Genomic DNA, 26,539 nt, shown 5'->3' on the forward strand with positions numbered 1-26,539 from the left:
GTAACCCAGCACTTTCCAAACATTAATGGATCAAAATATAAGTGATGAGTGTTATTATCCCTGCTTAACGATGGGGAGACCAATAAAAAGAGATGGGAGCTAATAATTAATTTGGAGTGCTGGTCCAAGGCTGGTCCATGGCTGTTCCTTTTCAAACCATGAGCCTTGTCTGGCCAAAACCACATGCAGAGCCAGGCACTGTGACCCTGGCTGCAGCTGTGGATGCTCAGCACTCTCACAGCTCAGAGCCAGCAGCTCCCATCAGCTGCCCAACAAACCTGGGCACAATTAGTGGCTGCTTAGGAAAACTTGAAGCACCTGGCCCTGAACTGCACAAAGCCTCTCTTGCAGGAACAGGTCAGGAGGAGCCAACTGTGCTCTGAAGAATAAAAGCCTGCATTCAAGTGTTGGCACTGGATTACACATGAAAGCATCCTTTAGCTCCTTGCTTTGCTTTCTCTGGCAAAAGGAGTTTATGCAGAAGTTTCACCTTTGCTGCATGGCCCAGATTCATCCTGTAAGGTAAAGCACTGGGTGACTTGTGTGCTGTCTGTCCTGGGGGAAGAAATGGTGTATATGGCTGTGAAAATGCACTGGGAGCAAGCAAAAGATCTGGGCTGAAATTGTACAGACAGCTTGGGCACCTCAAAAACTTGAGGGTTTTTTCCCCAACCCTCCTTCTCTGTGTAATACAGGTGTAATGTGTGTGACAGGGAGTATCAAGCAGGCTAAAGCAAATCTGGTGGGGGAGAGTGAGTGGTCCTTGATGATGTGAATGAAACCTACTGACTCCTGAGCAGGTCTGGGGCAATTTTAGCTCCCACACTGACCTGGGACACAGGGACAGAAAAGAGGAGATTATTGATAGCACTGAATGATTTAAGGGAGGGATAGGATGTTACTGTATGAGTTTCATGGGTGTTTGCTGACAGCAGAGATGTGCTGGGGCCAGGCACCCTCTGAAGGAATGTACAGGGTATAAATGTTGTGGCCTGTTCTCTTCTCTCCCTCCCTTGGTGCACACAGCAGAATTTTGTGTTGTCTGCCCAACCTCTTCCAGTGTACCCCAGCCATGCTTCTGCTCCCCCATACCTTGTTATCCACATCCTAGGTGTTTTCTGCCACTGCCTCCTCATCCTCCTGTTCCCTTTCCCTGCATCCCCATCCTGTAGACTGGGCCCACATGACACCACTGATGTAGATGTGAGGCTACTGGTTTTCCTGGAGCAGAGGCTTGGCCATGTGAATTGTGGAAAGTGGGTCCAAAATTTAGCTTGTTCTGTGCTCAAAAGAGTTTGAGTTCTCTTTTGTCTCAGCAGGGCCTGTTTCAGGGCTTTTATGTCCTATACAGCTCATCTAACTGCTTAGGCATCTTTCATTCTCTCTTCTTCCCCAAAACACTGTTCCAACCAAGGGTTCTTGGAAAGACATGGCTAAAAATCCCCCTTGGTTTAAAAGACAACAGAATAAACCAAAGCATTAAGAACTTTCCATTGGGAATTTGGGAATTGTGTGGTCTTCAGTATTAGATACTGTGTGTGGGGGGAGAAGACACTTGATTCTTCTCCATCCTCTGACAGTCAGATATAAGCCCATCCTTTTGTCTTAAGTGAAGACTTTTAGTTTGTGTTTTGGCTTACCCTGTTCCAAAAATAATTGTCAAGAGTAACATTTCTGAGCAGGTACAGGAGGGGAAGACATTGGAAAAGCATTTCAATTTTATGCTGTAGCAATAGGTGACAATGTGGCTTAAAAAATCCCCTGCTCACTGATGAATTATTTTATACTCCCTGGTTAGTTACTTGTATGTGCGTATATGCTATTACTCTTCATATCTGTTTCTTTGCTTTAAAATGGTCAATCCATTTTGCATCTCGTTTTGTGGATCCTTCCCATGAATATCCCTGTGCAGCCATCCTACCAAGCAATCACAACTCATTGCAAATGAATTTTTTATTTCTGTATCAAAACATAAGAAATTGTTCTTTAAAAATGATGGGATCCCCCCCCCCCATCTTGTTACGAATTCATCCTGCTCATTAGCAACAAATATTTGCTGAAGAAGTGGAAAGCAGTGTTTTGTTTATTTTAAGTGATAATAGAACAAGTTTTGGCCCAGAAAGCAAAGTTGTGGCTAGGAAGGAGAATGATTCCCAGTGTCAACCATATGTTGCATTCATCTAACTGAAGTGGCTTAATTACTGGTAGATGTTGCTGAGCTCATAAAGATACCTTTTTGCCAAGATTGTTTGCTGATAATTGCATGCCCCAAAAAAAAAATATCTGAGAAACCTCCTCCTACCAAGCTTTCCTTCCAGTCTTCCTTCAGCACCCTTTTCCTTTAGGTGCCCACCACAGTTTCACATCGAGAGATGCTTGTATGTAAAATTTCTGGAGGTCCTGTATTATTAAGGCTCCTGCCTTGGTCTCTCTTGGGGCAGGGGAGGAACTGCAGTAGCCGTGCTCCAAATGCTCCTTGGGAGAGGGAGCGGTGGTGATTTTGGAGTAGATTATTCCTCTGATTACGTAGCTGGTTTCAGTCTGGGATTAAGGCAGCTCAAATAATGACCTGACTTTTTGTAGCTGTAATGAGCAGCAAGCTCGGTCCTTCAAGACCCCTGATATTTTGAATCCTTTCCAAAAATATTCCTGTCATCAAATTCAAAGTGGAATTTGGGATTTAGCGCTAAGGGGTAAGTGGGTTGGCGGTAACAACTAGCAGCCTCCCTCCGCTTCTGCCTATGCATTCTCATGATAAAGGGCACTTTAAAGCCCCTCTGACAATGAATGAGTCCTAGTTAAATATTTCAAGAACTTCTTTACATGGTTTCCCCTGATGCATGTACTGTTGAGACATCTGTCTTCCGTACTAATAAAGTAGTCTAGATTTAAAATGAACTTCATTGGATTGCTTTGAAACTATAGGCACATATGGTTCATAATTAGCTGGATATCTCTTATAGTTAAATGATTTTTTTTTCTCTCCCTCTCTCTCTGTCGCCCATTCGCATCAATAATAGAAGCAAACAAAGTTCCAATTGTTCCCTGTTGCGGGACATTATGTGCCTGAATAAATGGATGTTGGCTGTGTCTACATGGATTTGCCATATGGCTACAAAGGCCGAAAGAATAGGGGCAGTGTGCTTTGTGCCGGGGCGCGGAGGGCCGGCCGGCTGGGTGGGGCAGGGCGCGGGGGCGGCCGCACACCTTCCGCACCCCCGGCTGAGGGGAGCGCGGATGCGGGACCGGCCCTGCCTCCCTCCATCCCTGCTGCGGGCTGCGAGCCCGGCAGCTCCACTCGGGCAGTGCCCATGGAATGGGGCTGTGTTCTTTAGAGCCCCGTGCCCAAACCGTGTCCGCGGTGAGAGCTTTCCTCCCGGGCCAGGCTGGGCACACCTCGCGGCTCCTCCGGCCGAGGTATTTGGGAGCTCGGAGCAGGGATCTTTCATTGCGAAAAGTCCTATTATTAGTTGCGGGCTGGGACAATGGAGGTCCCAAAGGCACCTGCTTTCATGAAAGCGAGAGAAAAGCCCATAAATCCTGGAGGATCCAGCTGCCTCACTCCGGGTATTGTTGGCTTTCATAAGGAAAGGGAAAAGCTATTTTTCTTTTCAAAGGAGGGGAAAATCGTATTGAGTCAGCGGCCACTGATGCGGGCGTGTAAAATAATCCCGTTCTGATTAAGCGATCATGGAGCTGGAGGTAATCAATGTTACTTTTACAGCCAGGAGCGTTTGGCGGCCGTGACAGCGGGGGGAGAGGTTGGGGGAAAGGGGGGGGCAGAGAGGAGCGCTGTGACGGGGGAAGACGATGTGGGCAAACCTTGAGCCTTATTCACCCTGAACCTCATTCTCTCGGCTCCCTCCCCCTCCGTGGAAGTGTATCATACAGAGATCAGAAAGCCAGGGAGTGACGCCCTCTCGGTCCGCCCCAGCTGCTGGGTCCAGCGTGGGGGATGCAGCATTTCAGAGGTGCCAAATTGGGGTGTGGAATCGGAAAGGCATAAATCAGCCCAGTCAGTCCCCACGTCCTGGTCCTCCTCCCCATCTGCACTCTCCAGCATCCCAATGCTGCACCACCTGCAGCCAGCACTCTGTCCCCCTGTCCCGGGCAGAGCGGGCTGGGATTCGGAGCAGGGGGAGCGCCCCGACCCCTCGGGGCTGCCTGAGGGTGCCGCAGCTTTAGCCTGCCCTCAGGCCGTGGGGACGCCGCAAAGTGCTGCTGCTGCATGGCTGTGACAGCACTGTCACCAAAGCACTGTCAAAATGCTGCCTGGCAGGGCTTATTTCGTCTCGTGGGAGGGTTTATTTCGCGTGAGTGTTGTTTTGCTTTTTACGTCGTTCAGGGCGAGCTGAAACTGCTGCGTTTCCCAGAACTGTTGTGTGTTAGTCCTGTAAATCATTGCTGGGCAAGAGGTACCAGGAAGTGCTTCCCTGCAGTAGCCAGGGCTCCGGGCTGGGGAGTGAGGGCCCGCGTAAAAGAGGGGGAGGGGGAAAGGTTTGCACAGCCGCCACAGGGGCGGCCCCCGGTGCTGAGCCCGCTGGGGGCACGGCCCGCAGGCACCGTCACTCCCCGAGGCTGTCCCCGACAGAGGCAGGCAGCGGCCATAGCCCCGATATGGCGAGGGGGGCAGCCGGGCTGCTCCGGGGGGGCAGACACAGCCTCGGGAAGAAAGGGCGAACTGTTCGAAGTAACCATACAGCGTGCCGAAAGGCGAAGGCAGGGTGTGATGAAGGGCGTGTGCTCCCCTCACGCTTGGTTAACCCCGGCAGCGCTCAGGAGTTTGAACTTGTTTTGAAGGGAGAAGCCCTCCCCCGTTCCCCGGCGGACCGCAGGCCCGCTTTTGGCGGCGGGGCGCTGGGGGGAGCGCCCTCCCCGCGGCGGGGTCGCGATCCGGGGTAGCCGGGCCGAGGGAGGAGCCCCCGCCCCGAGAGACTCAGACGGGGCTGGGCTCCTCCGCCCCAGCCGCCAGGGCTGTCCCTGCCACCCCCCGCCCCCCGGACTTCCCCTCCAGCACACACCAAGCAGGATTGCGGCCGTTTCCTTTTATTTAATTTTATATTGAAGTTGTGGCATTATTTGCAATGGCAGTGGTACAGACCGGCTCAGGCTCCATTGAAACAGATTTTGTCTTCAAGTAAAGTCTAAAAAATATTTTGATTCATAGCTACATCTTGTGAATGCAAAAAAAAAAAATTCCACTATAAAAATAAATTTACATTTTGTGAATAACAAAAGCAAATATAGTGCCCTTTGGCTTAACCAAAAGAAAAAAAAAGACTATTGGATGTCAAAGTTATCCACAAAGTTTCTGACATAAATAGAAAATATAAGTTAGTATAACTCTTAAAAAAAGTTTTGTACAAATATACACTTGTTTTTTTAATTTTTCCATTTTTTGCACTGAGAGCTCAGCAGAGATTAAACATTTCTTATAAATGACTTTTAAAGCTTTACACTTCTGGCCAGTGTACTCACATTAGGCATAATACATTTCTATACAGAACGTCATACATTGCACTGTTGTACGATAACACTGCTCCGTGCGCGGCCGGCGCTGCGGCTCCGCTCCGGCTCCCGCAGCCGGGCCGGGCGGGCGCGGGGGGGTCCCGGCTCTCCGCGCCGCCCGCCCCGGCCCCCCGCGTCTGCCTCCGGGGCGTCGCGCCTCCCGCGGCGGCGCGCCTCTCCCGTGGGTGCAGTAGTGCAAAAGTCTGGAGGAGAACAAAAAAGAAAAGGGAGGAGAAAAAAAAATAAGCAAGGGAAAAATAATTGGTCGTGGTATAGGAAGTAAGGAAGAGAGCGCGGCAGAAAGCGCCCGGACAGCCTCGTCCGCTCCCGGGGCGCGTCTTACCTGGCTCACCGGAGCCGCTTGCGGGGAGTCTGCTCAGCCGGCACGGCGGCGGGGGGCGGCGGGCAGCCGCTGGGGCGCTCCGCCGCCGCCTTGGGCTCCGCCGGCCTTTTTCTCCTCGCGAAGAAATCTGGATGGGGGACGGAGAGGAAAGAGGGGCCCGTCAGCCAGTGCGGCGGGACGGCCCCCGTCCCCCGCGCTCCCCGGCTCCCCACGCACCTGTGATGCGGGCGGTCGGGCCCCTCCGGCGGAGCCGCATGCCGCGGCGGCGGGGCGCTGCGCGGTTCTCCCGGCTCAGGCGGGCCCCGGGGCCCTTGCCGGCGGCGGGCGGTGGCGGCGGGGACGGGGGCGCCCGGACGAGAGGGACGCGGCACCGTCCCACCTGCAGAGTCTCCCGGTAGAAAGCGGGCACGGCGGCGGCCTCCACCTCCTCCCAGCGCAGGCGGCCGGGCCCCGGCAGCGGCGTGTCGGTTTGGAAGTTGTAGTCCCAGCGCCGCTGGTCGTCCTCCCCCATCTCCCGCAGGCGCTCCCGCAGCTCCCGGCCCAGCTCCTCGTGGTCCACCGGCCCGAAGAGGCTCCTGCAGACGGGGCTACGGCCGTGCCCGACCAGGGCTCGCCGGGCCGAGAGGCGCTCCAGGGCGGCGGTGCCGGAGAGGTGCACGTTGGACATCGCCGCCGGGCCGGGAAGGCGTGCGTGCCCCCCCGCCGCTCCTCTCCTGCCGTCCTGTCCCGTCCGCTCGCTCCCTCGCGCTCAGAGCGGCCCTGCCTCCCGCCTTTGAACCCCTGCCCCCGGCCGCTGCCTTTTAAACCCCGCTCCCCGCGAGTGCGAGCAAAACACCATTAGCATAATAGTGTTTCCCTGCCGCCGGCCCGCCGCGATTGGCGGGGGCCCCCCCGCCGCCCCCCGGCCCCCGGCGGCAGCGCTGCTGCCCGCGCCCTCCATTGGCTGCGCCGGGCAGCGCCGCGCCGCCGCCGGCCGCATTGGCCCGCCCTGGCCCGGCCCGGCCCGGGGGGGCGGCCCCGGCGCTGGCCCGGCCCCGGGGGGCGGCAGCCGCGCTCCCCGCCCGCGGCCGGCCCCGCTCCCTTTGTCTGCCGCCGGCCGCGGCTCCGCCGCCGCTTCCAAGCCGGCGACTTTCGGGGTTGTTTTTTCCCCCTCACTTCGCGTTGCCTTTTCCGCGTGAAGGGTGCGTGTGGGAGTGTTTTTACTATTATTTTTTACTATTATTTTGTTTGAGATTTTTAAATTTTTTCTCCTCGAGGAGTGTCGCCAGTTTTTTCAGCATCCGTGGAGCGCGGGGGCTTGGGGCGGGGGAGGCGATGCGTGTGGAGGAAAACGGGATCGTTTCTGGCTCGGAGATTTTTATTACTCTGCTGCAAAACAAAGCGAGATGCTTGCAGATTTCAAAACAAGCTGAAGGCTATTTTTAAAAATAGAGCTTCTCAGCTGCATGGAAGTAATAACTTGCAGCCGTAGTGAATAGAAGTGCATGAAAACCACAGCATTTTCCTCTCCTGACTTTAAAACCCACATAATACGTGTTTGTTCACTGCAGATGAACTAATCTTGCTATTGTGTTGCCAGGGATCAGCTGGCTTGTGCTTTACATTTTCTGCAGGTCACTGCAATCATTGCCTTTTGTTGTTTTGGGATGGAGGAGTATGAAAGGAAAAGAAGGGGGAGCATAATTGACACCGTGCTAAAACTGGTCCCACAACATCATCACAGTGTTGATGCGCGTCTCAGAGGGTCATCGTGACAATGATTTTTTTCATCTGCAGCCAACAAGGGGAAAGAAGAACCTCTTTCATGCAGTGTGTTTGGGGACCCCCTCACTCATGTCCCTATGGCTCTTGCCTTTGGGAAGTTCAAACCCTTGAGAAAAGACAACCTGGATGATTTTATTTCCTAGAGGGAATAAAATTAATATTAATTCCTAGCATGTGCTGGCTTTGCAGAGACTGCCCCAGATGCCTGCTTGCTGCAGGGCTGGAGGGGTTGCAGCTTTGGGCAATGGTGCCCACAGGTAGGTCTGCTTCAAGAAGAGAGGAATTTGTCTTTGCATCCATGCAAAGGCCTTGCCAGGTGCACCAAAGTCAGTCTGTTGTGTTTCCACATTTGTCCCACCTCTGTGCCAGAGCAGCCCTCCAGCAGTGCTGGGGACCCTCACTCCTGCACTTGCCATGCCAGCGAGGAGCTTGTGGCAGCTGGGACAGCCCCTGTCACCCCCAAGGTGCTGCACCTTCAGTGGTGCTTCCCAAGCCTGCCTGCCCCAGGAGGCACCAGCAGTGCCTGTGGGTTTGGATCCACGCACCTGGGGTTGGCTGCTGCTGGCACAGAGAATGTTGGAGCCTGGCTCTCTGCACAGGAAGGATCTATCCATGCTCAGACTGCTGAGCAGTGAGATGCCATGCCAGGTTTGATCTCCTGAAGTCATTTCCTGATGTTTGTGGGGACAGGTGGGATGCTGGCTGGGGAGTGTCTGTAGCTTGGTGATGGAGAGAAGAAGATGCAGCAGGTGCCTTCAGGGTGCAGATCCCCACTTGTTTCCTGGGCTGGCATGGAAGATTTTGCAGACCAGTGGTACAGACAGAGCACTTTCATTTCACTGATGGTGATAGCACTGGTGTTTTAAGGAATGAGAAGATTTTTTTTTTTTTTTGTTTAAAGATGCTTTCACACCTGGCAGAAGATTTTGCTGACCAGTGGTACAGTCAGAGCACTTTCATTTCACTAATGGTGATAGCACTGGTGTTCTAAGAAATGTGAGGACTTTTTTCTTTTAAAGATGCTTGTTCAGATGTTATGTTCAGCCATTCTCAGTTTCCCAGGTGAGCTGGACAGCCTACCCATGTGGCTGCTTTAGGTGACTATTACCCCACTATTCTTTCCATCCCAAAATGGCCCTTGAAGATGGCCATATGGAAGTCTCTTGGCCCCAAGGTTACATTTTAGGGAGCAGGTCATGAAAAGTTCCTCATCACTAAGAGCACATCATCTCAAAAAGCAGGAGGTGCACATCATCTAGGCACAGGTTCAGCCAGGAGAGGAGGTGTGGGTCTCACAAGCTGGGATGGTTGGAGAACATGGCACAGTGTTCACCTGGGGACTTCTCTCAGCAGCCATCAAATGCATCTCTCAGGATATAGGTTGGGGTGGTTCTAGGAATAAATGTGCTGTGCAGAGAAAATAATTTGAGGTCCTCAAGAAACCTGCTGGAAAAGTGCCCTCTGTTCAAGACTCAAGCCAAAGGCAATGGCCAGGTCCCTGCAGACAGGAGCTCTTTGTGAGGAGTCCTCGTGAGCCTGCTGCCGTCCTCCCCCCGTGCCAGCGAGGCCAGCCCTTCCTGTGTTCTGCCTCCTTGATTTTAGACATTCCTGCCATGAAAGCTGCATGGCAGCAAGATCCCCTGCTATTTGCAAGGTGTGGGTGTGCCCTCTGCAAAATCCACGTGTTGTCCTTCCAAACCCTTCCCCGAGGTGAACCAATATTTACGCAGCACTTGAGGGAGGCAAGGAACGACGGTTTCAACGCTCAGGAGTTGCCTTGTGTGAGGCCACTTCACCTTCCAGCTCACCTGGGAGGTAAAGCAGCTCAGCTTTGAGATTACCACCCCTGTTTATTTTAGTTCAGCTTCCTCACTGTTAATGCTCCCTAATGCTTTTGACTCAATGTTTTTGTCCCACTATACATTTTGGTTTTAAGGTGGTGGTGACAGTCCTGGCCACTTTCTGCTCACAAGTTCTAGCACTGTCTGGTTTTTTGTGTGGAGATAGAGGGCATCCAGCCCATTTCAGGAGGTGTACTGTATGCACAGAGAGATGTTTTTAATTTGGTGGATCTGTGAACTCTCAGGCCAGAGGGGTAGGTTATGATCCTCTAAACCAGCAGTTTACCTAACATGAGCCACAAAATCTTACCCAAGAGCTCCTACCACCAAGCCTATTAGCTTCTTTAGAAATTCCTGCTCCAGAACACTGAGCAGAGTAATTACTGCTATGGTTAGAACAATGCGCCATGAGAATGAAACGTTTTTGCTCAAAATATCCAAGTCATATCTGCTTTTGTCAGGAAAAATAATGACTTTAACTAGTGTGCATTCCTGCTGGTTGCTCTGTTTCAAAAGAGTGAGGGGAGGGAAAAGCAAACTCCTTTATGGCCTGTGCATCATTGCAAAGGGATTGCAATTGCAGGAGGTTTATTGCATTTGACTATTTCTGTTTGGAAAAGGTCCAGGCTGACTGTCAGAGCCAGGGCTGAGTCTGATGGCTTGGCAGATAGGGAAGGAGAGGTCCTTGCACTGTAAACTGAGCAAGGAGTAACCAAGGAGATTTGATAAGAAGTTATGGAGGTAACAAAAGAGAGATTCTCAGTGCTGTCATTCTGATGGGGCTGGCTGTTTTGCAATTCCAGGTTAACTTACTCAGAAGAGAGGGTTTAGTGAGATGCTTAAGTATAGAGGCACACAGTCCCCATGACGTGGTGCCATGGAGGAGCACTCCTCTGTCTTTTGGCAAGTCTTGGAGCGAGCTTCTCCTGCAGGATTGTCCTCAGCATGCTGCCAGACAAGCAGACCTGTTGTTGGGCCCCTGAGGCTGCGAGGTTTGTGCTTTGCTCTCCTCTCACTTCCTTTAGTACACGGTTATTATCTGCACCCAGCAATGTTTAACTCAAGATTCTTCAACTGTTGTGTGATCTACATGTGATTGCTTCATTTCAGAATGTGGTATATCCCATAATTGCTTTAGCAGAGGCATAGACCAATAGACATTGGTACTTTATCTCCTTTGCACTTCTCTTTTACTAAGCATGTGATCATAAGCAATTTGCATTTATACCAGTGGCAATTTTGCTTGGTACTTTGGAATCCTGCTTAAATAAACTGATTACAATTAAGGTTCAAGTTAGGACAGACTGCTCAATCTCTTCATCAAGGCTTTTCCACCATCAAAGTGACAATTAAAATTATTCAAACTGGTATAGATTCAGAATTTTCCATTTCTTGACAAGGTCATAAAGTGTCAAATTACTACATTTGATAGCTGGGCAAAACCACACTATTACAGGGGTTAAAATGGGTAAAGGAAATCTCAGCAGAACCCTGGAAAAATTCTGGCAGCTTTAATTCAGTTTGAATTGCTTTTTGTTGTGTTCTCAAAAAAAAAAAAAAAAAAAAAAAGGCATAAGCCAATATCTCAGACAAAAAAAAAATTGCTTCATTTAATTTAATTTCCTTTAATTATTTTTTTTATTATGCCTTCTGTTCTTGGTTGTTAAAAGAAGAGCCAGCCTTGCTGTCCAGCTGCTGTGCATCATTAGGGTAGCACAAAGGTAGCAGTGAATTTAGCCTAATCTATTGATGGACCTGCCAGTGCACCAGGGGCCATTGCATTCTCTCTTCACACTCCTCTTTTGCTCTTGCCATCATGTTGTTTTACTAGATGAACTCCACTCACCATCTGGCTCCTCATCCTGACTAGGAGCCTGGCTCGTTTGCAGGATGCTGTTATCTGGGAAAGCAGGCTGGCAATGCAGGTCCCCAGCAGCATTTTGAGCTCGCAGTACGTACCTGTGGAGGGTGGCTCTTTTTTGCTCACTGTCTGTGTAGTGATATTTTAGCAGAAGTTAAATGCTCCATTTATTTATATTCCCTGTTTTTCTGTTGGTGTAATTGCTGTCAAAGTCATGCTCCACGCTCACAGGTCCTGTTCATTGCCACTCTCTGCATTGAACTGGAGCTTTGCGTTTTGCTTGTTTTGACATTCCCCTCGCCTTTCATCTTGATCCACAGCAATATTATTTTTGGAGTAGCTTTTCATAGGTTATTTCTACTTTATGTAGGGGGAGGTAGTGGTGAAGGGGCCATTACGCAGGTTTTATTTTTGGTTTCATGTTTCTTAAGTAAACAGGTTTTTTACTGCTAGTAGTCTAGTCCTGAAGGAGATCCTTCATGGCCCGGAGTGTTGCAGAGAGGAGGTGCCTGGTCCCCAAGCAAGCCCAAGAGCAGCGCTAAGTGCATCACAGGCATCTCCACAGTGATCCTAGCACATGCCTAGAGGGAACACAAACTACAGAGTATGGAAAAACTCCCCAAAGCCCTAGAAACGTCATGAAATCTGACTGTGAAAGCAACACACACCCGAGAAGTTGAGGCTGCCTAAAGAATGCTGACGACGAAGACCTTAAAAACAGCGTGAAGGGAGAGTTAAACGAGCCCAAGTTTTGCTCGGCCCAGTCCGTGCGGCGCTGTCGGAAAACCGAGCGGGGGAGCCGCGTTTGCTCTCGGGCCGTGCCCGCACCCCGTCCCGCCCCGTCCCGCCGGTCCCAGCCCCGGTCCCCGTCCCTGCCGAGCCCCGTCCGGCGCGGCGGAGCCGGGGACGCGGCCATGTGCGGGGCAATGGTGCCCTCTAATGTTGGCCCTGCCGCCTTCCCCGCTCGCCCCGCGGCCGCCCCACCTTCCCCGCAGTGCCGGCCGCGGTGTGCCCGCAGCACCCGGAGCATGCCGAGCACACCTCGCCCCGCAGCACCCCTCGCACCCCTCGCCCGGCAGTGCCAGCCCCGCTGTGCCCACAGCACCCCTGCCTTGTCGGTGCCTTCTCCCGCCGCCCAGCCCCGGGGGTCGCTGCCCCCGGGGGACTTGAGGCGCTATTCGCGGCCTAAGGGGCGCCTGGCTGGCTGTAGCTCGTTTCAGGCTCTTTGCTTCCCCACAGAGATCCCTCAGGGCATGGTTTGCTGGGGACGCTGCTCTGCAGGCCGCCCTGGGCAGCTTTGGGGGAGCAGGTTATGGAAAATTGCAGATTTTCATTCTATACGGTGTGTACAGTGCTTCTAGAGTAAGGAAATACATTTTAGCTGTAACCACCATCCTAAAGGTTTCTCAAGTTGCTCCAAGTTTGTACCATTCTTTGGTAAGATTTGTGAATAGAAGAATACACTCACTTTTTTTGGTGAGAAATTAGGGTTGAAGTGTAAGTTTGCTATTGTAAACTCATAGAATGGCTTGCTTTGCAAGGGACATTAAAGGTTATCTTGTTCTGACCCCCCTGCTGTGGGCAGGGACATCTTCCACCAGAACAGGTTGCTCCTGTTCTAGGGCCCCATCCAACCTGGCCTTGAACATTTCTAGGGATGGGGCATCCCCAATGTCTCTGGGCAAAATGTACCAGTGTCTCACCACCCTCACAGCAAAGAATTTCTTCCTAATATCTATCCTAAATCTTTTGGTTTAAAACCAGTAGCCCTCCTTCTGTCATTGCCACTTCTCAAATGTGACAGATGTGACTTAGCTCAATGGCGCTCTAACCCTGGCAATCCAAGAGAAGCAGATCCAGTTGTAGAGGATGCAGGCCTTGAGACACTTGTCTGGCTTCATGGAGGCCTGGCGTGTCCCAGGGAGCCCCAGGAGTTTTGTTTTTTACATTTTCCTGCGATGGGTTCCCTCTCTAGGAGCGGTTGGCAAAGCAGTGCAGTGCTGTGGGATCTGGCTGTTCCTTCTCTTGCGCTCCAGGCTGGATTCCCTCTGCTTATCTGCCTCCCCTTCAGGGCTTGCTCCCTCCATTGGTGCGATGGGCTGTTGAGATATCTTGCAGTGACGCAGCATGGTGAGATCATCTTCCCTCCCTCCTCACCCCCCGGCTTCTTGTTTGTAATCTTTGATTAATTTATCTTCTTGCCTACGGCTTTAAATTCGCTTTTAGGGCAGTAACTTTCTGAAGACACAGCATTAAAATTTTATTTTTTTCTTAATCTTGGAAAGCAATCACTTTATAATCTCTCTGCTAGAATCATAGCATTAATTTTGCTGCAAGCATTGAATGTGGACCAAACATCACCAAGCCAGTTGTGAACCTGCAGAGGGAGGGGTTCAAAGAACTCCCCTGGGGGAGTCCATCACGTTCATTTTACAGCAGTTTAACTATAATAGGGCTGCCATGCCCACAATCAGGTATGTATTCCTACAGAGTGAGGAGTTAATTGTACCTGGCTCCAGCAGCACATCTATACCATGCAGAACAATTAGTGCTGTGCCTCATTGCTGGGAGCTCAGCCTGTGTTATATATAAAAGGGCAGCATTAAGGGATTTGTATGTGCCATCCACAACAATACTCAGCACAAATCCCACTTGCCTTCAGCCCCCTGCAGATCCAAAGAGAAAACAAGTGCCATGTCCCCTAACAGGGCAGAAAAGGTGGAAGGCCACAGGTAGCACTGGCCTAAAGGCTTTCTAATGGTTTGCATTACACCCAGTGACACATCTAATTCTTAATGAGGCTGTTCTTGAGCTTTGGACAGAGGCTGGAAGGACTTGTTACCTGAGAATGTTACTAAATACTCTGATTACACGTGATTGTAGCGCTCCTTAGTAGATGGTGGAGGCCAGGAGAAAGTCAAGTTTTTTCCTGTGCTGTGACCAGGTTGAAAAATCATCAGGTTGTGCTGTAGTCTTTTAAGTTTCCCCCTAGCAGCTGCTCTGAAACTTCTTTCAGGAGTTATTGCTAAAACAAGGGTGTAGGGCAATGAGCTCCAGGTGCCCAGCTCTCCGTTTCAGCTAGGATGACTTTTGGACTTCGGACAGGAGAATCAGGCACAAAGATATTAATTTGTACCTGAGTTTCTCAATTAAACCTTAATTCCATGAAGGTGCAATTAAAACCACACCCTGATGCTATGCAAGATAACAGATATCTCACTGGTGCTCAGTGAGCGTGCACGTGAGGGCATTTCAAAATGACATGGCACAAATTCTTCTGGTGTGAACCAGGAGACACATTATCAAACATAGCCATGACCAAATGGGTCTGAAACAAATGTTTTCCTAACAGTAAAAACAGAAGAGGAGCTGGATGAAAGACTTGAAAGTTAAATCCTGCCAGCATGGAAATCAGAGGCAAAACTCCCAGTGAACTGGGGTCATGGTTTCAGTCTAAAGCCAAGTAATCCAGATCCTGTACTTCTCAAAGTAAAAATGAGTCAGCTGGTCATCGTTGGTATTCAAGGAGGAAACAGAAACCAGGTGAAATCATTTAAGCTGACAGTGGCCAAATGGTTGTGAGTTTGCTCTGGAAGGAAATAAATACATCTGGAGGTGTTATGTTTACAGAATCTCATTGCTCTCTGGATCAAATGCACTTGCTTTGCAGATGGAAGAATGGCTATTTCTTTTTTTTTTTTCCCTCCTTTTTTAACCACCAGGCTGCAACTTTAATCTGGAGTCTTTTCTTTTCATGCACCGCAGCCATTAAGCAAGATTTGTCTGTGACCTGCCCTGGCAGTCCTGCAGCTTCTGAGGGCACCTCCAGTGGGATTTGTGGTGGTTGTTGCTTCACCTGTGCAGAGATGGCTGAATTTGGCAATTTGATTGATGAGGCTTAGAAGGGATATAACCCACTACTCCCCTGGTGGTACTGGGCAATAAATAAAAGGAGTAAATCCTTATTGTTTTGTTTGGAAGGCAGTGAGGAGAGAGGCTGGGCAGACATGCTGAGTAGATTGGTGTCAGTTTTAACAGGAGCCTTCAGGACCCAGTCAGGTTTGGAGGTTGGGGAATTACTTCCCAGCACTCTACCTGGGGCAGTTTTACAGAGCTAGTCTAAAAATTTGTAAAACTTGCTTGATTTCTGCATTGTGAGCCTGTGATCATCTCAGGGACAAGCTTTAAAAAAATATTTTGAAATACCTTTTTAAAATAAATAGCTCTTAGGAATTTTGTCTTGGGAAAATCTGTGTATGCCCTCATGTCCTGATGCCAAGGTTGGATCCTAACAGTGTGCAAAGTCTGTTGTGATTCTTTACAAAGAGAGATAAATTTAATTCACAGGTCTTAGTGTTGTTCCAAAATAATTCTAAAGAACTATTCTAAAAATTGTGCTTTCAAGAGAGAACAATTGAGCAGGTTTGGTGTTTTCTTGTGACAGACATACCTGCAACATGCTAGAAATGCATCTTCATTGTTTGCTCTGAGGGAAGGCCATGCCTGTAGAGGTTGAAACTGGAAATAAGAGGATCAAATGATACCATGAAGGTTCTGACTTCTTACAGCAAAATTTCAGATATATTTGAAGAGGGATTTAATTATATGATAGAGTAGGCTGAGCTCAGAGATGTGTTTTCTGAACTTTTCCACTGTCATCTATCTGTCTGTGCTAGAGTTGTATTCAGTGTTCAGCACTGGTTTTGCTTGAAACTTTTCCCCAAACCACTGTGAGGATTCCTCATATCCCACTCAAGAGCCCTAGTGGATTCCCCCTACAGTCTCAGTGCTAAGGAGTCCATGAGGAATTCCCACTTCCAGCAAAGGTGATTTGATTTCTTTTTGTCTCAGATAAATTCAAGCAGAGATTTTATGGGCAGGCCAGGAGGAAGCAATGAAGCATCTCCAAAGTCTTCTGGTGGTTTGAACAAAACCCCCAGCATTTGTAGGACTGTCATTTTTCTTGTATTTCTAACTGAAATCAAGATTGTAATTGTTCTCCCCGAGTAGCCGTGGCTACAGCTCTTGTTACTGATGCAGGGGGTGCAGACCTAGCTGGCAGAGAGGACGCCTCCAAGGGCTTGTGTCCTCCAGATCTTTAAAAACTTTGGTTTTCCTGCTGAATTGACTGATAGGCAGGGGTACATGCTCTGCTCCGATTTGCAGCAGTGTGAGCTCCAGGATTTGCTCTGACCTTACAAGACCATTCAAGCCTTCATCTGAAATGAGGTGTTTTACTTAGAGGGAGAAGAACAAGAACCTTGGACGAGGCTTTGTAAGTCATTTAGAGCCCAGATCAGTCAGGGGCTGTGAAGCCATGTTTGCACATTTTTGAGCTGCTGATAAATCCAGCCTGCATGACTCTGGATATATATCTGTGTTCTCTCCCAGCCATAGGCAGCAAATCTCTGCAACATAGGTTTATCCCCAACTTATGTAGGGGGTTGTGCCATGGGCTCAGCTGTCCTCTCCCCACTCCTGGCGTGTTGGTTCTGTGCAAGACTGGGAGAGGAAATGTCTCCCCTGGCCCTGGATTTGTAAGGATTTGTCTCAGCATGTAGCACAGATCCCCTTCTGTGCTCGGAGCTGTCTCTGGGATGTGCAGGGTTTTGCAGACACATGCTTTGCCCTTTCCTCCTTGCTCCATACAGAAATGTGCACTTGCAGGAGCACTGGATGCACACCCGTGTTTTGTTTGTGCTGTGTACAGCTTTGTTGGAAGGGATGACAGAGGGATTCTTGTTACATTGTGCTGCTGGTGGTCTCCTGAATGCTTGAGATTTATAAATCAGGCAATTGTTTGACTCTGACACAGGAAAATGTTTTGGTAAAGGCAGAAGGCTTGAGACTAGTTGAAAATGTCTGGGACTCCCATTGTGTGGAGAATGTTATGTGTGCAGAGGAAATCTGCAGCATTCCTACAGCAAACCACAACAAGAAGCCCCATACAGCCCCAATCAGTCACAATTCTCATATAAATTATAATGGCCTAAATGTTATTTAAATGATAAACAGCTTTTGCATTCCAGACATTGCTGCAATTCCAGAAGGTGGCTGTGTAATACCAGCTGAATGAAATATTGTACATTGCAGGCGAAGTTTGAGCCTCCATTCGTGTGTGCATCCGGATTTATCACTTCTAGAATATTCTTTGGCTGTGAACCCCAGACTGCCAATGCACTGTGTGTATCTTGGAGCCCAGGGCTTCATCCATTATCCAGCAGTGAGTTGTCTGAAGACTGGGCATGCCAACATGCCAGGAAGCTGAAGACACAACCACAGAGGCAGCAGAAGCATCCATTGATTCTGGGCTGTCACCACGGCTTATTAGTGTGTGGAGTTTTGCCTGGACCCTGTTCAGCAGCTGATGGAACAACCAGTCCTTCAATCCCATTTTCCTCCAGAGATGGATGGGTCAGGCCTGCTGGAAGCAAGTGTGGCTTGTGGAGGAGCAATGCCAGGTCTAGGAGAGACCATTTGCCCAGTAGAGGCCATGCAGCAGACCTGGCCTTTCACTAAGGGTCATCTTTTGCTTGCTGATTCTTCAGTGTTGTGGCATAACAGACTGGAGGCATTTGCTGGCTTTTGGTGTCCCTGCATGAAGGAGAGGCAGCCCAGCAGCCCTTCTGCACTGCTGGCAACAGCTCACTGAAACTCGAGGGGTTTCTGTTTGCTCGGGAGAAATTCTGGGTGGGGAGGGCCACAGCCATGGCCACACCTGGGGGATGATGCAGGGTGAGTCCTCAGCCTGAGCTGAAATCATCCTAAACCAGGGCCACTCAGTGTGCGCAGGCACAGGAGGCTCCTGCCCCAGTGAGGCCCTGCTGGAGCCCAGGAGACTGGATGGGTACAAAGAGCTGAGTTTTTCTTCCTATTTGGTCATGTCAGTTTTGGTGTAATCCTGGATTCAGGCCACAGGATTTTTCCAAAACTCCTTTACAATTGACAGATTGTGTCAATTGTAAAGGAGTTTTGGAAAAACTCCTGTGGCCTGAATTCAGGAGAATTCTGTCTCAATCTGCATGCTTTGTTGTCAAATTCCAGCATTCAGAAATGTTCTCTTTTATTTTAATTTTTCCAGAATATTAGAGAGAAGAAGCTGCCCTGTGGTTAGCAAGGGGACTGGCATCCAAATGATGATTGAATGTGACTCCAGCCTCTTCCACAGACTTCCTCTGTTTTCAGGGAAGTCATTAAACCCCTCAGTCTGTTAGAGTCCCATCTGCAAGACAAGGAGGATTTAATGCTTTTCCCTCATCTGAATCTCAACATCTTTTTGTGGTTATAGGGCACCAAATGAGGCTTCAGTATTCGTTGGAGCTCTGGGGGTTTACCAGTAAAAAGTTAATAATAACCAGCCATATTTCACAGAATCATAGAATGCTTTGGGTTGGAAGGGACCTTTCAGATAAAATGTGATTTGCAGTTTAATATGCTAAGTAACAAAGACTTTACCAAGAGAATGAACAATAGCCTTTTCCATTTTACAAAATAATTTGCCAGGCATAATAAGTGCACCAGCATTTTTATAAAAACAAATTATAAATAATTGCTTTTTGCAATTTAATACACACATAGAAAAAGCCAAAAGACCTCAGCAGCTACCAGGAATCTGATTTCATTGTCGATTTGGACTGTCTCTGCAGTTTTATGAAAATCCCTGAAGACTGTGCTATTTTGTAAACTAAACATGGCTGCTTTTTTTCCCCTTTTTTTGCTGGCCATGTGGAGTCTTTTTCCATTCATTAGCGAGCTGCTTTTTTCATGGACACAATTAGACAAAGGAATAAATCAGTCAACAAACTTGGGATATAATTTTGGCAATACCAGGCCATCCATGCTCTTATTTGCTTAACTGTGTAAATCTTTCACCAGAATACAAATGAGGCCTGTTCCCTTGGTCTTGGGGTTGGGGAAAGAGAGGGATCAGGCCAGATCCTGCAGATTTGATGGCTCCCACCCACCATGGCTGGTGTTGAGCAGTTTCCCTCATTACAGCCATTCAGCATTCCCACTATTGAGGAATTGCTTCGAGATAATTCTTCCATTTCCTTTCTTACGTTGCAGAGTTGACGAAACATGCCCAGGACAATGGCTCCCTGAGGACTGGGTCTCTGTGAAGGGTTGTTGTGTCCCTCCATGTCTGAATGTCTGCCTGCCTCACTGTTTTTGGTTTGTGGCCTCTCTGGCTCTTCCAGAGAGAGGAAAGGTTTCTTCTGCTGCTCCTTGGGCAGGGAGACGAGGTATGGGCAGGGAGATGAGGTGTGTTCATAATGCTCCAACTTGCACCTCCTGTCTCTCCTGGCACCCGCAGCACACAGAGATGCTGTTTCTCTTTGCAAGAAGAAATTAAAGTTCTGCTGACAGCAAGAGCAGTGATTCCCTCCCTGGCATTCCCAGCCAGCTGTCATGCTTGCCATGGGTGTGCATGCACACCCACAAGGGCAAGGATTTGTGACTGATCTGTTTTGGAGCAGGATTTGCTTCATCCCATCTCTGATTTTTTGTGTAGCAGAAGTCACTGGCCAGTTCAAATTCATAGAGGATTGAGGCCCAAGAGATGCCCTTCATTGCTGGGCATTATATCTGCATTTTAATCCCTCTTCAAGGCTCCTTTGGGGCTGAAAACTTGGTTTGACCCCACCCAGGGTACCTCATGTTCCTCCAGATCATATTAGCTTCCTCTGTGGAAAAAAACCACAAGTTCAGAGAAGGATTCAAGATTTATTTACCCCCAGTTCATTGTTTTCCAACCAACATTTTCAACTTCTGGTACTGATGTGGGTGGATTTCCCTTCCCTATGCATGTGCTAGCTTTGCTTCCCATTCCAGCAATTTAAGAAAAATTTCTACCCAAGTAGCATAAACAGTGAGCTTTTATGATTTTTTAAAAGATGTTCTCAAGTTTCCTGCTCTATTTTTTTCAGAGATCAGATAAATTCAGATAAATAGGCCTCAGGAAAGACACACCAGGACGGCAACTATAAATACTCCAAAATTGCTGAAAATAAGTGTCAAAGCTTAATGCATAGCTAATGGACTAATCTGCAATTTTACCACAAGATATTTATCTCCTTGCTCGTTTTCATGGTAGTCTTCCTGAAATATATGTCTATTCAAAGTTTATTTATCCTACCCAAGAAAACTCATTTCCTCTTCATAACCTGTTCCTCCCCAGTTTTAAAATTCATTTTGTTTTTCAAAGATAGCTTGTCAGTGACTGAGTGCTGCCCATGATGTAGTCTATAATTGAGCCAGAAGGAGCCTTTAGATAACAGTGCAGTGCCAGCTTATGCCATCTGTCATTAGGGGTGCATTATCACTGCAGGTATAAATTAGCTGGCCCCGAGCTGCATGGCTGCAAACGTGGTGTTCAGTGGAGCATAGCTGGGAACAGGGTTAATCTCTACCATACTTGAGCTCCTGCAGACATTTTCAGTCAGGCTTCTCACTCAGGGGAGGAGGAGAATTTGTCTTGTGTCAGTCACAGTGGCTGTATTCCCATCAGTGCTCCTGCTGCCACATTTAGCCCTCAGGCCAATGGATTCATGGGGCAAGATTCTAAAAATCAGGCGCTGAAAGTCAGGAAAATCCAAGTGCCTGCGCAGAAAACCTCGCAGGAGGATACTGAGATGGTTTGAGGCTGCCAACATCTTGGCCAGGTTTGGAGAATCCAGCTCATCCCTGCATCCTTGGGGCCAGGGCAGTGTGGACACGACCTGGCCATTGGCTTGTAAAGATGGCTTAAAACTGCCACCTTTGTGCTGTGTGGGTCAAAGTGCTGGGATGGGAGAGAAGTGATCCTGCCCAAGGACATGACTGCCAGAAGAGGATCACCAAACTGGGCCCAGGGCATTTTCTTACTTGCAGCCTGATCTAAGGAGCAGTCTTGGGTGCTAAACCATCCAGGGGTGGGGGTGTACAGGAGCTGATGATCACAGCTTATTCTCCATGGACACCTCCACACCAGGCACCAAGTTTAGCTTCCTGCTTTTTAGAACTGTGCCTTTAGCCCCAGAGGCTGGGAATTAAACTCTGTGGTTTTTTACTCCACTTCCCTTGTCAATGCCAGTAAAAAGAAGCCAAATCCAAGGGAGAGCATGTGTCTGGCTAGCTGTCTGCACTGCATGCCCTGGCAGGACAAGGCTCCTGTCTGGTGGAGAGTGGCTGCATCTGCAAGTCTTTGCTGCCCTGGTTGCCTTGCTGGGATCTGTTTTCAGTTGCTGCTGAGACAAACTCACCAGTCAAATTATTGATGCTTTCCAAGTCCAGGGCAGCAAGGTTTCCTGTAAGCACAGTTGTGCATTGCATTTGCATGAGTCGCTTTTTGGTTGTCTCAAAACCTCCATAAACAGAATTCTGTCATTAATTTGACTCTTCTATTCAATGGTAATTTGTACATTGTGCCTATCCAGCACAAGCCAGGGACTGATGATGTTGGTACTGTGCTGAAGGGCATTCAAAGTGCAGGCAAATCCATTGTTTTGCTCTGAGATTAACCAAATGTCGAGCACTGATGCTTTGCTGGGTTGGGATACGTGCTGGGTAATCGTCCTTCCTCGGTAAAAAAATCTAAATTCTGGGGTCTTGTGAGTTGGATTGAATGCTGGTATTGCTTTAGGAAAGTAATTTTTAAAGGTGCTTTTTCCACTCAAGCTCTGAGTTTGTGCAGGGTTGTTTCTGTGCAATCTCCAGTGATATGGTACCCAACCCTGATGAAAGATTTAACCTTTGGACTTCCCCCTCCTTTGCCAGGACGTGGAGCCTGGAAGCCTTCAGCAAACCCCAGGGCTTGGTGGTGAAATGTTGAACAAAAAGGTGTGCCCAGAGATCTCACAGGTCACCATCCCCAGGCTTGGCTGGAATCCTGGAGCTCTGACAGCCCCTTCAGAGCCAAGCCAGCAGACATGTGTGTGTGTCCCTGTGCTGATGTGTCTGAGTCTGCCTTCATGGTGAATCCAGACTCTGTTTCTGAGCTGAGGTGTTACTAAGTTAGAGGGACTGGGTGACATGGTCAAGCTGCAGCACAAGAAATTCACATTGGACAGGAAAAACTTCTTTCCAGCATACTTAGAGAAGGAGCAAATCTCTTTTCTTTGAGATTTTCAAAGCTTGCCTAGAAAAAGTCACAGCTGAACTGAAGTGTTTAGCAGCACGGTGGATGAGCTCTCCAGCTCTCTTCTTTCTAAAAGTCCTATAATTCTGCAAAGTCAGAGCATTGGAATCTCTGCCTTCTTCTTCTCTTCAAAAGAAAGATAATCCTCAATCAGACTTCCAGGCTTCAACGAGTAAGAAAACAAACAAATAAACCCCCAAGTAAATAAGCAAGCAGACAAACAAATAAAAACCCTAAATAAACAAGCAAGCAAACAACAAAACCCCCAAAGGCCTGAGTCTTATTTATTTCATTTCCCAGTTGGCAGTCAGCCTCATGATTTGTGTGGATTTAATACATTTTTAAAATGTTTTTGATATTTGCTGGTAATCTGTAGTTTGATTGGAGTCACATGTGAACATTTGCTGGCTCAGAATTACTATAAATTTGCAATAATTTACTATAAATTTTCCTCCTGGAAAGGAGGGAGAATGGCTCAGGAAAAGATGATGAGAGGAGCTCTGACTACATGCAGGAGTTGTCTTTGCTCCAGGATTTGTATAAACCTACTGGAATTGGAAATAGCTATTCTGCTGTAAGCTTCACTTGCAACCTCCAAAAATAAAAGCAAAGTGCCTTTCATGAAGAATTAAAATAGGCATCTCTCCTGAGCCACCAGAGGCAGTAAAAGTGAAGGAAGTGAAGCAGTTAAAAGAGTTGAAGAGCTTATCACATGCTCTTGTTTGGGGCAATGTTCACTTTCACTTCGCTGGGATACTCCAGCTGATTTTTGTTGTGATGGTGCTTGGGGCAGTGAGCCCACAAGGCTGAAGAACCAGATCTGTGGATTGATGCACAGTTACCTTTGATCCTGCCTAGCAAGCAAGCAAAGGGGAGAGGAAAAAAAGGAAGAAAGAAACATTAAATCCGTGGCATGCTGGCTCAGCACCTCTCACTGTAAGCTTTGAACTGTGCACACAGTTTGTGCCCTTTATCTACGCTTCACATTCGCAGCTAGCGAGTGCCTCCGTGTCATTTCCCACCCAGTCCTGCAGCAAGCCATTCTGTGAGCACCATGAATGCAAAAACCAGCTCTGCAGGTGAGGAAGAAGCCTCAGGAATGAGCAATGAGACCCTGGGAGAGGCCAAAAGGCGGCAAGTGATCCGCGTTGCCTACGTGATTGCAGCCCTAGACCTGACCTTTCTCTTCATGCAGTTTGGACTCATGCCTGTGAGTATGGGTTCTCTTGCTCCACAGCATTTCCTTCAATGCAGGGCTCTGTGGTTTTCCAGCAAAGCCAGAGGATAGTTTTTAGCAGGAAAGAGGAAAGGTATCCTTGAAACTGAAAGGAATACTTGGTATTCTTACCAAAGAGGCAGGCTGTGTCTCTGTCCAGGGTACAGCTAGGCCATAAAAGCTGATTTATTACTTGGGCTGCAGTAGCACCCAGAGCCCTTTCCTGGGTGAAGCTGGTGCAGTTTGTATCTTCTGGCATGGAGTGTGAGAGTGACCCATCCAGCAGCTATCAGCAGGCAGAGGTTTCAGATCAAAGGTGGGGTTTTCTGAGGGTGTAATTAACCAGCTTCTCACTTACTGGACTCTTCTGTCTGAATTTATAGAATCAGTGAGGACTTCTGGTTGAAAAATACCCTTGAGGTCATTGAGTCCAATCAGAAACCTAACAGTGCCAAGTCCACCACCAAACCATGTCCCTGAGTGCCACATTTTTGAGATACCTTCAGCAATGGTGATTCCACCACTTCCCTGGACACTCTGTTTCAGTGCTTGACAAGCCTCGCAGTGCAGAAATATTTTGCAATATCCAATCTAAACCATCCCTGGCACAACTTGAGGTCATTTCCTCTTGTCCTATTGCTAGTTATTTGTGAACAGAGACTGACCCCAGCTGGCTACCAATCCCTTTCAGGCAGTTGTGGAGAGAGATGAGGTCTCCCTGCACCTCCAGGCAAAACAAAAGCATGACACAACAAAAACATGAATCAGAAATAACTGCCCATTGGCTCTTCAAGGTGTGCATCTGTGTTTTTTGCAAGGTCAGGTTGTGGGTGTACCATCTAGTAAAGGCAATATTTGCTCATGTTGTACTTTCATTGATTCTGGCTTGCTTGATTAAACAACAGCTCCAGAACTTTTCCATAGTTATCTCCCAGAGGGTGGATGGGCTGTTCCAGGTGCAGGGTCTGGAGGCAGGAAGGCATTTAAAACTTCCCTTATCCCCCTTAGCAGTTGCTGAATATGTTCAGCTGTGTGGAATTGCAAAGGTAAATGGCAATACAAACGTGCCAGCTGGGGCAAAATTGATGGGTTTGATCACAGGTCCCTGCCCTTCAGGGTGTGGGACAGAGACATTTGGTCTTTATTAAGCTGCCAGTGTCTGGCCAATGAACATTTCCTCTGTAGGGGTGGGGAACTGAAGGAAGTGGTTGTTAGGAGCTATGATCCTCTCCACACAGATATTAAGATGTTTATTCATAAATGTAGCCTGCTTCTTTTCCATTTATTTGTTTTTTGTGTGCTTTTTTTTTGTTTTCATTTTTAGTACTTGGCAAAGAGCCTAGGTTTGGATTCAGTGGGGTTTGGCTATCTCCAGACCACCTTTGGTGTCCTCCAGCTTGTGGGAGGTTACATTTTTGGAAGGTAAGTGAGAATGATTCTCATGACCCTTTACATAGCTGAAAAAGACCAAGCATTTTTTATACTTTCATAAAAATAATTTTGTTCTGGTTTGTGGTCCTGTTGAAATGATTGAGGATTTCATAATGAGCAAGGGAAAAATAAATGCTATTATTAGAAATACTGCAGCATAGAAGCAGCCTTTATATTAACTTAGCTACATTTTAATGACACACATTTAAGTGTAACAATATCCTGGGAATGGGCTTAAACCACCAGAGTCCTCAGAGCCCAGATCCTAACAGCTTAATTCTGCAAATGTTTTATAGCCATGTGTAACCTTAGAAATGTTTTGTGACTGGGAAACAACAACAAAAAAAAACCACCCACAAACCCCCCCCCCCAAAAAACAAATAAAAAAAAAAAAAAGAGAGGGTATTTATTGATGGTAAGTAGAGCTATCAATTACAATAAGTGAAGGTGGTGTCATTTCACCAGCTGAATTAATCTGCATCCATGTTGAATACAAATTTAGACTTGCATGGACCTTTAAGAACTTCTAAGAATCTTTTAAGAATATCTATAAACTCAAGCTATCAAAATAAGGAAAGAGTGGAAAATACTTGGGTTTTCTGCCTCTTTACCCCATGAAACAGACTCTCCTGTTCCTAATGAAATGCAAATAGCCCTAAAAAAATTGAGTGGTGGGAGAATACATTCCTAAAGACCAAGAAAAATAAAACCCTGAAAGATATGTGCATTTCAGTGACAGAAACTAAAATGGGACAGAGAAAATCTAACTTCTCTTCTTGATCCTGCTACTGATCAGCAAATCAATAAATGGATAGGAGCTGCTGTGTGCTTCAGTTTACCTGCAGGAAATTTACTTTCTGGCTGATGTAGACTGGGGGCTCTACAAGATCCTCTGGTACATGGAGTGTGGCACTTTGTGGATCTGATCTCAGCCCTTGGACACATTTTCAAATAAATAACAGCAACATTTGATTCTCCAGCACTTCTTGGCAGAAAATGCATTTCTAAGAATGGAGATGGTGCAAAGGGCCCACTTTTAATGCTTTTCCTATTAATACACAAACTTAGAGTAGTTTTCCTGTCCTGGATCTGGTGCCATCTGAAATCTGGTTCTCCTCCCTGCATGTCATTTCCTAATATCCAGAGTCATTGCTGAAGGGAAGGAAAATGGCAAACCAGAAACTGACTGGAACCAAAGGTGTCCTTTGCCAGATTGAAGCCAAAATTTGCTATGCAAGTTTGAGATAAAAAGGATTTTTCTAGACATAAGTCTGTTTTGATGTCAGTGTAGGAACAGATTAAATAGAAAAGAGGAAGAAAGGGGAAAAGAGAGAATGTGTTTCTTAGCTCAGTTTTTCGTGTTCTTGCTTAATGCTCCTAAACAGACATGAAAAGATAAAGCACTGTGTTTACTTTTAAGCAACAAAACAAAAAAATCCCCACTCCCCACATCAACAAT

General features: G+C 47.9%; 2 protein-coding genes across 3 annotated transcripts in view; one reads left to right on the forward strand and one right to left on the reverse strand.

The window, feature by feature from the left end:
* Nucleotides 1–384: 384 nt before the first annotated feature.
* Nucleotides 385–26,539, forward strand: part of SLC22A18 (solute carrier family 22 member 18) — an 81,192-nt gene continuing 55,037 nt past the window's right edge. The window contains exons 1-3 of one of the 2 annotated variants that reach the window (XM_064714026.1): nt 385–522; nt 23,427–23,643; nt 24,974–25,071. In XM_064714026.1, the coding sequence (XP_064570096.1) occupies nt 23,488–23,643; nt 24,974–25,071 (254 nt within the window). In that variant the 5' untranslated portion in view covers nt 385–522; nt 23,427–23,487. Of the gene's footprint in view, nt 523–23,426; nt 23,644–24,786; nt 24,837–24,973; nt 25,072–26,539 lie in introns of those variants that run through there. The other variant, XM_064714027.1, reaches the window with a different exon arrangement.
* On the reverse strand, nt 5,031–6,688 carry CDKN1C (cyclin dependent kinase inhibitor 1C). Its single transcript, XM_064714445.1, has 3 exons — nt 6,068–6,688; nt 5,852–5,978; nt 5,031–5,711 (listed from the first exon to the last, which is right to left on the reverse strand). Exons 1-2 carry the CDS (start codon nt 6,516–6,518, stop codon nt 5,857–5,859), a joined length of 573 nt encoding a protein of 190 aa, XP_064570515.1. The 5' UTR covers nt 6,519–6,688; the 3' UTR covers nt 5,031–5,711; nt 5,852–5,856.

The sequence above is a fragment of the Zonotrichia leucophrys genome, chromosome 5, assembly GCF_028769735.1.
Source record: "Zonotrichia leucophrys gambelii isolate GWCS_2022_RI chromosome 5, RI_Zleu_2.0, whole genome shotgun sequence".
Lineage (NCBI taxonomy): Eukaryota > Metazoa > Chordata > Aves > Passeriformes > Passerellidae > Zonotrichia > Zonotrichia leucophrys.